A 16,971-nucleotide genomic window follows, 5' to 3' on the forward strand; every position below is an offset into this window, starting at 1 on the left:
AGGGAATCCATCTTGTCTCGGGCCAGTTGTTTGAATAAAAGTTTAGGTTTGGAAGAGTCAATTTAAGATACCTGACATTTACAAAAATATGCATTGAGTTATTGTGTGATTATAGTTGAGGGCAGGTGCCCTATACATAATATAAAATATTTCAAGGTCACTGTGTGGTCCCAATAAAGGGATGATGCCATATCCATGAGGCAATTCACCTAGAGGTCATTTCATGATCCCAAATTATGGCAAAGCTTCTTTAAAACTATAAACCAACACACATTTAGAGGTTGCAAAATTTATACTCTTACAAGTCTATTCAATGTGTACATTAATTCAACAGAAACAAACAGATATTTTAAAACGACATCAAATTATTAGACCGAAATAAACATGTAGAGTTTAAAAATACATTCATGGAGAGACAAGCAAAAAATAAAATATACCTGTTTCTGATATCCAATATCAATATCCAATATAAACATGATAAAGAATGTTTTTCCCTTAACCCATTCGCAGATGAGTTCCAGTTTACCGGGATTCACGCTTCCGACAGCTGACGATGAGTCCCGTTTTACCGGGATCGGAATACCTCTTTTATATTTCCCGCTCAGAACAGTGCAAACATGAGTTATCTTTCTTTGATGAATACCTTGATGAAAGTGTAAACATGACGCTTCCGTTTGTTGAAAACCGTGTCAAAATCCGAGTAAATTTACGGAATTTACGAGATTTTGAAATGAGGGAACATGTTTTTTGAAAGAATATGGAAGAATTGAAGCCAAACTAGTATACTTTTTTGACATAGAATGTCGTTTTATGTACCAAACACTTGGAATGGACATTGTTCAATGTGAGGAATTTGTACAGCCTAATTTTGTCGTTTTGGGTTTAAAAAATTACGATTTGGGGTCAAAGAGCAGGATTTTGAGAATTTCACCTAGATAATGCCGAAAATTTGAATATTTTATGAAGAAAAAATTATCAAACCATAAAAAAAACTGTGAACATGGTGTTAGTGAATGAAATAAATACACAAATATCTACAAACAAGTTTTTATTGACATTTATTATGAAGATCTCCCACTTGAGTAATAGTAGCCATCGTCTCAGAGTTGCTTCTGTCTGGGCAGCAATCGGTGAAAGGGTTAACCTAATAATTTTATTGCATTTTTAAAACACATTTAAAGGGTAAAGTGATCTTTTACAGAATAAAACCTGTGTACAGACCTTAGAAGGACATGCACAGAACATTTCAGCAGTCAGATTCCATCCAGAATTACCCATAATTCTCACTGGCAGTGAAGATGGTTTGTAAAATAATATTATAGAAAACTGTGATAAAAACAAAACTTTAAAAAATATGTAGCATTTTATTATTCATGAAAGAATTTTTTATTTTTATGGTTTTATGTTTCTTTGTACTAGAGTTCTGTTGAATTGATTGATTTTTAAAAAAAAATATTCTGAAATGGGAGACAACTCAAAGAATTAGAATATTTTATAGAGATTATTTTGGGTTACAATCATTCCAGACCTCACACACCATTCATTCGTTAATAGCAAAAGAGACAAAAATTGTGGTTAGATGATCTTGAATTAATTCAATTATTAAGGTCATCTGAACTTAGGTCTGAACCTTTAAACGATTCATGTAATTTTGAAGGAATGCCACATTATGATGCAAGGATTCTAACTGTTTCATTTTGAAAAATAAAAAAAAGTCTGGTGTGAGGTAAACAATTGAAACCTAACATTAAATTCTAAACAAAATCAACATCAAGATACAGTAATTCAGTGATTTGTAATATACCTGTTTTCAGGCACTGTTAGGGTATGGCATGCCAATACATACAGACTGGAGAGTACATTAAACTATGGATTAGAGAGAGTGTGGACCATTGCCTGTCAGAGGGGATCCAATAATGTAGCGTTAGGGTATGATGAAGGCAGTATCATGATTAAAGTAAGAATCTATTTGACAATTAATTTCTCGAATAATATTATCTGATCATCTTGTTATAAGATTGTACATTTTATTTGTTACTGTGTAAAAAAGAAATCACTATAAAATTTGATTTCAATTCATCAGTTTGAAAATCTTTTCAATTACTGTAAACAGGGAAATTTTCGCGGCAGTTTAATTTTCGCGGTAAGACTTGAAACGCAAAAATAAAACAACAGCGAGAATTTCAAGGAAACTCTATTCATAAAACGATTACCATACTTGCATACGTATATGATTAGGATATATATGTAAAGGACCACTGTATAACACGGATTTTTCATACGACAGATAGAAACCTTGAATCGTAACTGTATTTCTTAATGAAAAGCAATATTTGAAATCATGACTAACTCAAGTTAATCTCATTAGCATTGAAGACATCTCTAGCAAGCGGCCATAACGGATATTGTTATGAAAACAACACTTGTTACAAATATGTTAATGACGCCTGTCAATCAGTTATAAAAGTCTAACCTGGTTGAATCTGATCAATCAGTTCAAAAGATCGAATAATTAGCTTCAATACTGACAGCATTTAATTCATTCTTAATAAGGTTTTCTTTTCTCTTATTGTGCATGAGCTTTTACAAGCAGACAGGACACAAGTTTTAGTCTCTTTTAACATTAATGGACCGAAAACAAAAGATTTCTAATTGATTTTATCACTTGATTTACTATACATGTAAAGCTTTATATATCCCTTACGAAAAAATATATATAGGCCGCAGGGTCATTCAAATTGAAGTATGAAAATAATTCATGCAAACATTTGTAAATTAAATTTTTTTGATTCATTTAAAGACTTTTCTACGAAACTGATAAATTTTTATCCAAAAAAAAAAGATTCCTAATATTTTTTTACAACATTAATGAAAAAATAAATATTCTTTATTAACAGTTAGGAAGAGAAGAACCTGCTATGTCTATGGACAGTAGTGGTAAAATCATCTGGGCCAAACATTCTGAGATACAACAGGCCAACATCAAAGCTATAGCAGACCAAGAAATCAAAGACGGAGAAAGGCTACCACTGGCTGTTAAAGATATGGGAAGTTGTGAAATCTACCCACAAACCATTGCTCACAACCCCAATGGAAGGTAACTGTATGAACAAACTATTGCTCATAATATAAACTACTGTAAATTCAGAAACTATTGCGATGTTTTTATTAATGCAAAATATGTGACGGTTTTAATAAAGATATATATACAATCACAATCATTTAAACTCACATTTTGAATTAAACATAGAATTGCATTTAAGTCCTAAATGACGAAATCACAAAAAATAAATGCACTCTATGATTTCTGAATTTACACTAAAGTTTACAATTGCTAACAGTTAATCATATATATCCACAATTGATATAATTAAAATTCAATATGGAGTAAACTTCAATATAGATCAATCCAAAAACACAAATGACAAGTAATCACTTGTGATGAAATGAGAAGACCAATGCACTGATAAATGATGAAACAATAAACAAAAAACCGATATGACAAACAGCAACCAACTGCTGAAAATTGTCTATTTGTTTGTGTATAAAAAAAACTATTTCTGACCTCGTCTATTAGTACTTTCATCATTTTGATTTTCTTTCAGATTTGTGGTTGTTTGTGGAGATGGAGAATATATAATATATACAGCTATGGCTCTAAGAAACAAAAGTTTTGGTTCAGCTCAGGAGTTTATCTGGAGTAATGACTCATCAGTGTATGCCATTAGAGAAAGTTCTAGCATGCTGAAAATTTACAAAAATTTCAAAGAGCAAAAGGCTTTCAAGCCTGACTTTGGAGCTGAAGGTAATTTATTAATAATATATATTCTCTCTCAGATAATAAGATATAAGCTTAATACTTTTAAGATCAGCTTTATAAACTGTCTGTCAAAAAGATCTTAATGTGAATTTTGAAGTAGCTTTAGTTATTTTTTTTATCAAGAATTTTTGGCTATAGTATAATTGTCCTTCAAGGAAGTTATCAAGTCATTAGGGAGTCAATTTGTCTGTATGTTGTGCACAAAGTGACTGTTAATTAAGAACTTTAAAGACCTGCTACAGTAAAATTTATTTTTCAATTTTTAGTGAAAATGATATGAAAGATGTAAGTATCTGAATATGTAGATATCTATGAATCTATTTCATGTTTTAGGTCTTTATGGAGGAAATATGTTAGGAGTAAGATCTGTGAGTGGACTGGCATTTTATGACTGGGATACAACAGAATTAGTCAGAAGGATTGAGATCACACCTAAAAATGTAAGTTACTTTGAAGCAAGATGTGTAAGTAGACCAGCACTATGTGTACCATCAGCCTAGTAAATAGTCAGCGCTTTAAAAGTTTACATGATTTGAAAGATACATTTTTGTCTGTGAATTTACACTCTTTAAATTCCTTGCTATTGTTTTCAAACAAAGGTTGTGATGGTTTATCTCCTTTGTTTTATATGGTCTTAAACATTTTATATATTTGGCACTCCATGCATTCAGCTTTATATGGCTGTTCAAGAATTAAACACATAAGAGATACTACTGTGGATTCATTATTATTCGTTGGATTTAATTTTCGTGGATTTCGTGGGAACAGGTAAACCACGAAACTAAATGTTCAACTAATAGCAAATTTTCTATAGGCTTGTAAGCAGATTTCAGCAAAAACATGAAATTAAATATCCACAAACATGCAAGTATTTCTTAATCCACGAAATTTGGTACCCATGAAAATAAATGAATCCACAGTATTAAAAGATGCAGACCACCCATAAATTAAATAACATTTTAATTTTAGAGTCTTACAAAAGTGTGAGAAAAAACAACCAAATTTGGTTAATTTTTGGTGCCTCCCATCATCCCTGTGGTAAACTTTTGAACAGTTTTATTTTATTGAAAGTCATCCAGAAATATGAGTCGTGTGCACAGGATCAGTAACTATACACATCCTTTATCTTAACTTTTTGATTTAAAGATATTTTGGAGTGAGAATGGTGAACTGGTTTGTATCACCACAGAGGAATCCTTCTTTATATTGAAATATAACCAGGAAGCAGTAGACAATGCCAGATCTTCTGGAAGTAAAGAGGACATCACAGAGGATGGTATTGAAGATGCTTTTGAGGTACAGATATAAATGATTTATTCTTAAAGTTTTTTCCTGCATGTTTGCAAATTTTCAAAATATATGATATCAAAAAATTAACTATTAAAGGGAAGTAATGTAAAAGTTTCTCAGTTAACCTAAAATTTGTGTTTTACAGTGTCCACCCACTTAAACAAATGAAAAATTTCAAAATTTTGAAAGTTATCTCCCCTTAACACATTTTTTAACTGCAATAAATGACCTTGTTATAAATATTCTGGTTACATGCACATGTTCTATAAATTTATTTATTTTAAGCTTAACCAGAATGGAAAGTAAGAGAATATGGAGTAAAAGGAATATTGATTAGGGGCTAAAATATAAACCACCTTCAGACTTTTAAGTGATGATTCTTCAATGTACACAGAATGGCCACTATTTTAACACATTGTATCAGATTTAACATCTCCATTTTAACTGTTATAATCCAAGTTCAAATTAATATTATATTGTAGGTGATTGGTGAAATAGAAGAAACAGTGAAAACAGGAATCTGGGTTGGAGATTGTTTTATATATACAAACAGTGTAAATAGACTGAATTACTATGTTGGTGGAGAGATCGTCACAGTGGCACATTTAGACAGGTGAGTTTTATTGTAAAATATGTATACATGAACCTAGATTAGAGGCAGAAATATGACCTTGACACAACCTGCCTACTGACCTCTATAAAAGCAGTCATTTAATATTTCCTAGCTGCAGAGAAATTATAACTTGAGCATATTTAGACATTAATAAAGGATGGGGTAAATACAACTCTTTGAAATTCCAATAAGAAAATAACAGCATTTAAATAGTACAGATTTGTCATCACTGATCTTTATTGTGACAGTTTTTCTTGAGCAATTTTTGTGATGAAGTGTTCACACCTTTCAAAAATGCTAAATTGGTTGTAGACCATTTTACCTGTATTAATTTTTAAAACCAGTCTTGTTTTGATGTTTACAAACTTTTGTACATTTAGCTGTCCAAACCTGTGGTAGAAAGGATACTTTTTTTTTAAATGTTGTGCATGCTGAAATGAGAATTGTGAGTTTCTTAATTCAGTGAAATTATTTAAACAGGTGATAACATGAATACTATTTTCCTTATTTCAGAGTGATGTATCTCCTTGGTTACATACCAAAAGACAACAGATTGTATTTAGGTGACAAAGAATTAAATATCGTCAGTTTCTCTCTACTGTTATCTGTGTTAGAATATCAGACTGCTGTTATGAGGAGGGATTTTGAAACAGCTGATAAAGTTTTACCCACAATTCCTAGAGAACACAGAACAAGAGTGGCTCACTTTCTTGAAAAACAGGTAACAATCATAAACCATGTTTTCATATGATAACAACTTTGGAAGACTTTTTGTATAAATTATACTCTTTATTTTTGTATCAATAATACTATGTATAAAGATTGCAAATAACAAACTCATATATGTAAGATCTGTTCATAACACTTATAAAAACTGATTCTCAAAGTTCCTTTCATGCTAATTTTTTTGAATTTCAGGGATTTAAATCACAAGCTATGGCAGTAACCTATGACCCTGAACATAAGTTTGAGTTGGCGTTACAGTTGGGAGAATTAAAAGCTGCTTATGAAATAGCCAAAGAAACAGAGGTAAATTATGTCATCTTTTTTTATCTATGGAAGACATAATTTGTTACGAAAATAAAGAAATCTATCCTGAATACAAATAACTTGAAACTTTCTACTCAAGACTTTTGTGTTTTGATTTCTGAGAAAATAACTTAAATTACAAAACATGTGTCTGATAATATGAATGACTTATTAAAGTTTTGCAATGAGAATGAGAAAGATGGAAGGGTAACACTTAATGCTCCCATTATCTACAGATGGGGCATTCAAGATAAATTTAGGTCTTTGGTTGAAGCTGACAACTCCAATAAATAAAATGTTGTCAATATCTTAAATTTACAATGTTTTTCAATTTTACAACTGGGTTTAAGTATTCTTGCTTATTTCAATAAGAAACTATTTTGTTGTCAAATACACATTAGACTTGGGTAATATTTATTCTAATTCTTGATATTTTTCCAGAGTGAACAAAAATGGAAACAGTTGGCTGAGTTAGCCATTAGTAAATGTGAGTTTGGACTGGCCCAGGAATGTCTACACAATGCCAACGACTATGGTGGTCTCTTACTTCTTGCCACCTCGGCAGGAAATGTTGGCATGGTGGCCAAACTTGCACAGACAGCTGAAAAATCTGGACAAAATAATGTGGCATTCTTATCGTACTTCTCACTGGGAAGGTAGGTGAAGATAGAATTAAGGAGGGTGAAAGGAACTAGATATTGAAGTCATATGGTGGCCTATACATGCTTACTACCACTTTTAACTCCGGTGGATAGTTGTCTCATTGGCAATCATACCACATCTCCTCATTTTAATAGGGTTGGAGCATGAAATTATATGTAGATATTTTGGTCAGGTTTTATTATAATTCTATTGAGGATTTCCATATAATGTCATTAATATTTTACAATATCTAAAACAAATAAAACTGTCAATATATGTTGGACTCATTTGAAATACAAAGAAATAATTGAAATTTCTCAAATGAAAAAAAATGGAAGATTCCCCCAAATATGATTGTCATTTTCATCTAATTGATACGAAGATTTGTTCAATTTGCATATGTAAGGAGTATCAACTTAAACTTGTGACTATAACATTACACTATTTTATTTCAGATTGGAAGAGTGTTTAGAGGTTTTGATAAACACAGGGAGATTACCTGAAGCTGCGTTCTTCTCCAGAACATACCTACCTAGTCAAGTCTCCAGGTAACAAGCTTATCGTAATCAAATCTGGAAATTTTATTTTATTCTATGCAGATTTCATTCATGTACACAGAAAATCTGTTCGAAAAAAATTACTAGCTTTATTATGTCCCATCTACATTTGTTGTGCATTATTATTTCCTGTTAGTCCTGCTTCTGGATAAAGATAAGGTTTAATGTAGTTAACCATAAAGAGGTCACATCATCTTGGAATTAAGTATGTGAACGTTTTAAAATATATGTCAAATTAGGTAAAAGCAGATTTTTTGATTCATTGAAAATATAAATTAGATAGTCGTGCATGATACAATTTACTTCAAACATAATATAGTTTTATTTTTTTGGAATAAACAAGGTAATTAATAAGGTAAGAAAACTGTAGTGTTATTTAAGGGGATAGACCTTGGTTCAGGGAGATAACTCTTTAAATCAGTTATGCGTTTGTAAAAGTCAAGTTTCGTCAATGAATTTTAAGCATTTACCTGAAACAGATTGGAAATAATCTATGTATCCAAGAAGCTTAGAACATATTTATGAAAATGGCTGACACAAACGTACTGATGATTTTCAGAGTTATTTCCCTTAACCTAGGTCTACCTTCTTAAAGTTGTGTATAAAAGAGATAACATCAGTTAGACAGCTATTCAAAGTTTTTAATTATCAATAGACATATAGGGGTCAACATACAATACAGTCTTCACAAATATTCCATGTTAAAGTTCGGTTCTTTTACATAATTTTCTAGTAGTAATATGTGAATCTTAAAACTGTTTACCACAATTGTACAGACCTGAATAAATATATTTTTAATTTGTTACGATCAGATATGAAATTAAAAATATTAAACTTATACACTAATTAATAAATGTTGTTTCCTTTTCAGGGTTGTACAATTATGGCGAGAGAATTTAGGCAGTGTAAACAACAAGGCAGCTAATTCATTGGCTGATCCAGAGGAATATGAGAACTTGTTCCCTGGCTTTGTTGAGGCACAAAAAACAGAACAGTTTCTACGACCACAAAGAAAAAGTTTAATACCAGCTAATAAATACCCACAAGTTCCTGTAAGTTTTTATTTATTGTTGATTGGAGGCAAGATGTTTGTATCCATTGGTTTACTTTCAGCTTCATTAAGTCCCTTGTTACAAATTAGGACAAAAGATTTTAGTTCTATGAGTTGTGGACTAGTCTTTCATGTTTTATTATTCCAATAAATTGTTATGAGTCTCAATGTCTTGAAAAATTATGAAAAGTGAGACTTCATAATATTGCAAACAAAATACAGGTTAATCATATGAATAAAGTAAAATAAAAAAAACCCACTGAACTCCAGGTAAAATACAAAATGGAAAGTCCCTAATCAAATGGCCAAATCAAAAGCTCACATTCATTTCATGATTGGATAACAACTTTCATATTCCTGACTTGATAATTGCAATGATTACGATGAACATATTCATGTACATATTTTGCACTCTTGCTGTACCTAAGTATCTGCAATGGTTATGAGAATAAAGATATTGAACAGATATATCATGTTAAGGAGGGGTATTTGCGAAAAATACCAGTCGAGAGAATGTTAAATTTCTCGAGCCGTAAGGCGAGGGAAATTCATTCTCAAGACTGGTATTTTTCGCAAATACCCCTCAAGAACATGCTATATCTGTTTAATTACACCGTATGTCTAAAACGCATTGATGATCGTGACGTTACAAGCGTCCAGTCGGATAGAGTATTTTTTGGCAAATACCACGGCAGAGAGGGTAAAAAAGGCATATCCTTTTTGCATATACCCCGGCAACGTTAAAAATGAACGATATTCATTTGATAGCAGTAAATTGGTGAAAAATACACTGGCTATCAACCAATCAAAACCCAGGATTCCTACATAAGGTGTAATTATAGATTGAAACCAGTCATGTTTTACCTTAATACATTGTTAAGTGTTGTACATTATGGTAGGTGCCAATAGGTATTTTGTATCATAGTTTAGTACACCATATATTAAAAGCAAATGTAGTATGATTGCCAATGAGATAATTATCCACAAGGGACCAAATATAGATCTCTTTTATACAAATCTAATCCTGGCTTAAACCTTGTTAAAGAGTGGCAACTATTACACTTGTTATATTTTTTTCCAGTCTAATCACGAACGTAACCCAGTAGAAGAGATGCAGGCTGCTGAACAAAGTGGTTCATTTGTTTTTGTATCAGATACGTTACAAGAAAACGAAGAGGAGGAGGAGGAGGAGGATTTCAAAGAGGCAGAGGACGTTCCAGTATCTCAAGTTACTCAGGTACGGATGTAATACCATATGTGAAGCTTGGGAGAAAGGGGGAGAGGCAATCATTAATCCAATCTCCATGTCGACATTTTTTTTAATTAGTATGATATTATTGCCAATGAGACAACTTTCCATCAGAGTTTAAATAAAGTGGATGTTAGCAATTATGGTCACCATGCAATCTTCAACAATGAGAAAACTCATATACCATATACTGTGGATTGTTTTCTTTTTGTTGGATACCAATTTTTGTTGGTTTGATGGGTTCAGGTGATTGACAAATTTAAATGTCCAATGAGTTACAAATTTTCTAGAGGCCATATATGTTGCAAAACCATGATATCAAATATCCCAGAAAATACAAGTTTCCCTAAATCCACGAAAATTGATGCCCACAAAATTAAATGAATCCACTATATGTGAAACTGGGGGAAGGGGAGGGGCAATCTACAATCAATTCACTATGTCAACATTCTTATTTGAGGAGTATGATATAATTGCAATAAGACAACTATCAACCTGAGTTCAAATGAAATAGATGTCAGCAGTTATGGTCCAGGCACGGATCCAGAGGGGGGTTCCGGGGGTGGAACCACCCTTTTTTTTTGACGATCAATGCATTTGAATGGGGACGTGTAATTGGAACCCCCCCCCCCCCCTTTGTCCTGGGTTAGGAACCCCCCCTTTTTAAAATGGCTGGATCCGCCCCTGTGGACACCATACACTTCAACAATGAGAAAACCTATATTAATAGCTTTAAAAGGCCCTGACATCATTGACATGACAAAATGTGCAATGTTCAGGAGGGAAAACTAATGACCAGATTTATATAATATAGCAATGTAATTTTAGATAATAAATTAGTTAACATTATAAAATTGAAGCAATTTTGTTGAAATAGTGTACCTATCAGTGGCGGATCCAGAAATTTTCATAAGTGGGGGCCTACTGACTGACCTAAGAGGGGGCCCGCTCCAGTCACGCTTCAGTGATTCCCTATATAAGCAACCAAATTTATTCCCAAAAAGGGGGGCCCGGGCCCCCTGGGCCCCCCCCTAAATCCGCCACTGCCTATGAACCACAACATAAAACATACTGTCTAGGAATTGTTCTACAAGTGTTTTGTTGTATAATTACAGAAGCCTGCTACACCTAAACAAGCTACAGAACCCAAACAGACTACAGAGCCCCCACCTGAACCCTCAGGGAAACCTCTATCACAGGCAGGCATGGATGATATAGAGAAAGAATTAGAACTGGATTTAGAAAATATGAAATTTGATGATGATATAGATACATCTGTAAGTTAATAAAGGATTATTTTTAGCTGTTTGGCAACATATGATAGTACATGTAGTATGTGTAGGATGTCTCAGAAAGTTAGAGCTTGCTTTATAGTAAGAGTAGCTGCCCAGAGTCTAGGGTGACCTTTAAACATTCATATTCGGATATTAAATTTGATGTTTTACCTTTTCGTTATCAGTATCTAGTTTCTTCCATATCAAAGTTTATGGTTATGTTTTCATAAGTTAGAATTTCATTTAACCCAAATATAGATTTGTTGAAGTTCCACATGTTTATTTAGTTGTTACATTTTAGGGAATTGATGACCAAAAAATTTTATCAGAGGTAAGATAGGGCACCTGTTTTCTGCATGGCAGTTTATATTTCTGTAGTTTTAGTTAGTTCTTGTAATGGAGTATTGGATTACTTCCCTTTGTAAAGAGTTCTTCATTATCAAAATGCTGGTCTTTGAGGCACCTGCATTTTAAACAGTTTATTGATCTATTAATGAATATTTTCATTAACAAACATCTTGCTTGGTTGTTGGACAGATCCCTTATTATTATATACTTACTATTTGACCCAGGTTTTGGTGGTTGTTAGACAAATCTCTTTTAACAATGTATTAACAATTGTTATTATTCATTATCATTTGTTCAGAGAAATTAATTAACCTTTACACAATTAATAGTTCTATGTTGAGGATCACCCAAATGAATTTAACCCTTGTTACTCATGATCATGTTTTTATTCAGATTCAAGGAAATGAAATGAACATTTATATGTACCATGTACATTTAAAAACAGTTGCCATTCTACCGCAGTTTTACTATAAAATAACTTTTTGTAAAAATACTTATTTGGTTTATACTCAAGCTTTAGACAAATTCAAAATCACAATTAGGTATAACATAAACAGATCAAAATTTACTGCATTTCAACAATTAATGTTTCTTCAGTAATTTCGAAGCCAAAATGTTTGGGAATCCAGAATCTAATCCCTAATAAAAAATGCTAAAAATAACAAAATAGAACAAAAATCACAGCCAAACCTTGATGAAGATTTAGAGATTTGCCTGAGAAAAATACATCCCTAAATGTTGCCAAAAAAGTTTCCCATATTTTATATTTGAAATTCAAAATTGTAGATTTTGGGTGCTGGATGAATAAATCCCTTATATGTATTACCATCATTATTGATTGATACTTTATATGATATTTATTAATTATTCAAACATATACATAATACTAATTCTCGTCTGGTGCCTGTCAATATTAATGTTGGCTGAGGTATATATTACCTTAGTGTGTTAGGGAATTTAGAGCTAATTTAGAGTAAGACTTTTATTGGCTTGCTTGCTTTGACATCTGCAACCAATATCAATAAGCAGAGTTTAACATGTATATATTATATCTAAATTTGAATGAATGTTATCTCAGTTACAATTGTGCAATATACAAACATAGCAAGCAAGCTAACCAAAGTCTTACTCTACATGCATTAGGAAATTAGTTCTAATGGGAACTTATGTCATGTTCTTCTTGTCACTGTATGTTAAATCTAACCTAACATGTGTTCCTTCTAATGCAATTTAATTTGTAACAACAGTTTTGATTGGATGACATCATAAACTTTAAGGGTGTTTAGTTTTGTAACTAAGAGAAGCCACCATTTTGCACTTAAATACCAGAGAGCATGATATGAAAGGATTGTTCTGAAAATTTCTACTAACAAACTAAATGATGTATTCATATATTTGTGGATCTTATCCACTAATAGATCTATATCATACTTAACTGATTTAATCTCGGCTAGTTTAATATTTATACCCTATACAAACTATACAAAATTTTTTATGCTCCCGCTCTAGCGGAGGGGACATTAAGTTTTACCCAAGTCAGTCTACCGGTATACGTACATACGTTCCAAAATTATTTTCCATTCTCTAAATTGAGTCTGCCTTGACCAAATGTTATGAAACTTATACACAATGCTTATTACCACAAAATTCAGATCAAATTTGGGTAGCCTCTCTTTTAACGTCCCTTTATAATGTTGTATGCAAGCTTGGGCATCATCTGTGTAGTTCTCCATTCATTTTCAATATTCAGATGCAGTTTACAGTTCTTCTATTAAAGCATGCAAAACAACATTGATCAACTTGCTGGCTAAGTTTGCTTGGTTGTTTGCAAACAATAGGTAGGCGGAGTTTCTGTCTGTTTTTATATATACTGGGATTTGATTGGACAATTAGAATTGACATGAAATGAATTTAATGTTTATTGTCCAATCATATTCCAGTAAATAGTAAACAGACTGTAATAGACTAACTACCTGTTGTTTACAAATATAGCAAGCAAGTTAATCAATTGTTTGTTTTGCATCCTTTAATAGAAGAACTGTAATGATTTCCAAATTTATACAAATTTAAGTACTGCAAAATTATGTATGTTTTGCCTTTACTTGTCATTTAAAAATGTACTCTCAACTGTCAAATAATGTATAACTGGACCTTTATTAATATTCATGATTTTTTTGTATTAAAACATCCAGTGTCAGCTGATCATCATTTAACATATGTATATATTTAACCCCAGTGACCTTTAAACCTTTTATGAGCATGAGTAGAAGCTGGTGGATAGCATTGCATTATATTGTATTATATTTTTTCACTGACAACTTAAAAAGAGAATAAATTAGCAACCCAGTTTACTGTTCTTAAATATTTAAATGACTTGCTTATTAAGATTACCTAATATGAAGTGGATTGAATCAGCATAAAATCCAGTTCCCTTTTTTTTTTTACTTAAAAGTATTTTTTGCAACAACTTTAAGCCTCACGTCTCTGATTTTATGTAAAATTAATTCAGCCGCTTGGGTTAGGGATAGTTCATAGAGCAGTTACTAAGTTCATTTACTATGGAAATACTTGTAACAGTTTATTAGAAGGGTCAGTCAGGGTTCACAGACAGGCTGTCGACATCACAATTTAAAATACGATGAAAAGTTTAATTGAAAAAGAACAGTAGATACAGTACAACATTATTAAATACATTTTTCATAAGATTTTTATTCAATTCTCATTCCTGTCGTAAAAAAATAACTTTTAAAAAGGGGAGACCATCAAAATCTTAGTCCCATGAAACTTGCAAAATAATGATAAAAAATACACAAAAGCATTTATCAGTATTTACACTGTAGCAAAAATTTGTATCTTACTGTTGCAAAGATTTCTTCCATTGCAAGGGATTCCTAATCAATTTGTGCTTTAATTTTTAGACATGAAACTGCATTTAAAAACATATGCTGACCACTAAGAAATTTTCATGATACACCATGATACTTTTTCAAATCAAAAACTGTAAATGGATTTTTACAATGTTGTTCCTTTTATGATTTTTTTTGCAATATACAACATAAAGTATGAATTAAATTTTCATTTATGGGAAGAAACTAAGATTTTAATTGGTACATGGCTATTTTAAGAGGGTGGTTTATGAGGGGGGAGGAGGGCTCTGAACATCAAATAACATAAATATCAAGGTAAAAAGTAATAGAAGTTATAACTCAGCCTTTTTCGGAGATCATGCAGTCATTATTAATGGACATGATGACCCTGTGTCCTCTAGTTGCAACTGATTTGAAAGAAAAAGTTTATTCATTAGTTAATATCCTGGGAACACATAATTTAAAACAATCTCGGTCTGACTTTGAATTTAGTCCTGGCTTACTTTTTAATCAATGTGGGACAATCAGGAGAAATTAACAGTACACACATGAAATTTGGAAACTAAGTAAGGTGAAACTCAAAGCAGACACGTCAAACCAAACACGAGAAAACAAGAAATAATACAAAAACACGAAAACACATGAAATATAAAGGCCAAAAACATTGCCTTTAAATAACCCTTTACCAATCTCTTTTAAGATTCCTCTAGCTTGGATTGGAGATTTTATATTGAATTTCTCTTAACAATAACTTTTGATTAGATGTCAAGTGTATTGAAAACCTTTCATAGTTTCGCAGCTGAGATTCTTAATTTGAGATACTTTTTATGTTTATGTCCAGCTTGTAACATTATAAAGTTACAGACTACTTTTGTATTCCATATTTGGAAAGATGGTATATCATACTATATCTATTGTAAAAGTTAATTTTTATATCTTTTCAGGATGTGAATTTAGATGAAGACCTACTGGAGGATTGAACTCTTATAATCATGTGATCAGGAAATGAACCAATCATAGACATTGTTACATTTCACCAATCATTAACATTGTATGACATTTGTTGAAAGAATATTTATTATTAAGTGCTCTGTTATTGTCTTCATATTTTAATGTCATGGAATAATGAATTTCTATTGTGAAATATTTGTTTTTATGTTACAAGACAGAACAAGCTATATTAAGTTAATAATACAACTTGGAATTTGAACCATACTTATTACATTTAGTGCAATAGAAAAGAATGTTGAAGGCTAAAATAAAACTAATCCAATAATTCAACTGTTTTAATACCATATTTACCCAAACGAAGAGAAATTATATGGAACCCTACATTTTATTTTGTAAGACAGCAATTCTTTGCATTAAACCCCTCTGGTTGAAGATGTTACTGCAATATTATTTAAAAAAATCCAGGTTTAATGATTAAAAGTCATTCCCACTTACTTAGATGCTCTTGAAAAAAACTCAGTTGTTTTTGGATGTGTAATAATTATGTATAGTAAAATATTATTAGTGTTTTTAACACTAAAATAAAAATTAGAAAATACTTCAAATTATGAAGAATTTGACATTTGAGATGTTATAAATAGATATTTATTTCTTAGTTTGTTTCTAAACGAGATATTGTATATGATACTGTAATGTGAAAAAGGGGAAGAGTAAAATAAACTATGAAACTTATATTATGTCTTATTATTTATCTTACATAAACAAAACATCTATCTGAACTGAAAATTCATTAGATTAACAAAGAGAAGTCACCATTTTGAATTCTGGAATTTTTGATATGTGAAGGCTTCAATCATAGATATAGTAATGAAGTTCTTCATTATCAAATTTTCTTCCTGTCCTTATTTTTTCCATTTTAATGCATATTATATACAACACCTATTCCATTCTGTATGGTTGCCACGTTGAATAAAATTCTTACTGAATACAAGTGTGTGGATATTCTTTCACGAGCAATGTTCAAATCCTAAAATATGCAAGACAAAAATGTAAACATACCTAAAAAATTTTACTGAATACAGGAAAAGATGCCAAAGATGAGAACTTTTCAGAAATGTTCTCCCACCAAGAAATGAATGAGGCATAGTGTTTTACCAAATTATCTGTCTGTCAGTCCATATTATAAACTATTAGGATTTTGATCTGCAAAAAAGGGCCAATTTCCACTCTATTTATTTCCCATATGGGCTTTTTATACGACTGCAAACAAAATTTGCGTT

General features: G+C 31.5%; 1 protein-coding gene across 5 annotated transcripts in view; it reads left to right on the forward strand.

The window, feature by feature from the left end:
• The window catches only part of LOC139499932 (coatomer subunit beta'-like), a 30,405-nt gene extending 13,982 nt beyond the window's left edge, over window positions 1-16,423 (forward strand). For 3 of the 5 annotated variants that reach the window (XM_071288590.1, XM_071288591.1, XM_071288587.1), the window contains exons 7-21: window positions 1,202-1,301; window positions 1,815-1,957; window positions 2,898-3,097; window positions 3,606-3,805; window positions 4,154-4,260; window positions 4,967-5,116; window positions 5,593-5,723; window positions 6,237-6,444; window positions 6,642-6,752; window positions 7,194-7,408; window positions 7,850-7,942; window positions 8,823-9,003; window positions 10,084-10,239; window positions 11,367-11,528; window positions 15,685-16,423. In XM_071288590.1, the coding sequence (XP_071144691.1) occupies window positions 1,202-1,301; window positions 1,815-1,957; window positions 2,898-3,097; window positions 3,606-3,805; window positions 4,154-4,260; window positions 4,967-5,116; window positions 5,593-5,723; window positions 6,237-6,444; window positions 6,642-6,752; window positions 7,194-7,408; window positions 7,850-7,942; window positions 8,823-9,003; window positions 10,084-10,239; window positions 11,367-11,528; window positions 15,685-15,720 (2,193 nt within the window). In that variant the 3' untranslated portion in view covers window positions 15,721-16,423. Of the gene's footprint in view, window positions 1-1,201; window positions 1,302-1,814; window positions 1,958-2,897; window positions 3,098-3,605; window positions 3,806-4,153; window positions 4,261-4,966; window positions 5,117-5,592; window positions 5,724-6,236; window positions 6,445-6,641; window positions 6,753-7,193; window positions 7,409-7,849; window positions 7,943-8,822; window positions 9,004-10,083; window positions 10,240-11,366; window positions 11,529-11,826; window positions 11,857-15,684 lie in introns of all 5 variants that reach the window. The other 2 variants (XM_071288588.1, XM_071288589.1) reach the window with 1 other exon arrangement.
• The last annotated feature ends 548 nt before the right edge of the window (window positions 16,424-16,971 follow it).

Source organism: Mytilus edulis, chromosome 13, assembly GCF_963676685.1.
Source record: "Mytilus edulis chromosome 13, xbMytEdul2.2, whole genome shotgun sequence".
In the NCBI taxonomy this organism is placed as follows: Eukaryota; Metazoa; Mollusca; class Bivalvia; order Mytilida; family Mytilidae; genus Mytilus; species Mytilus edulis.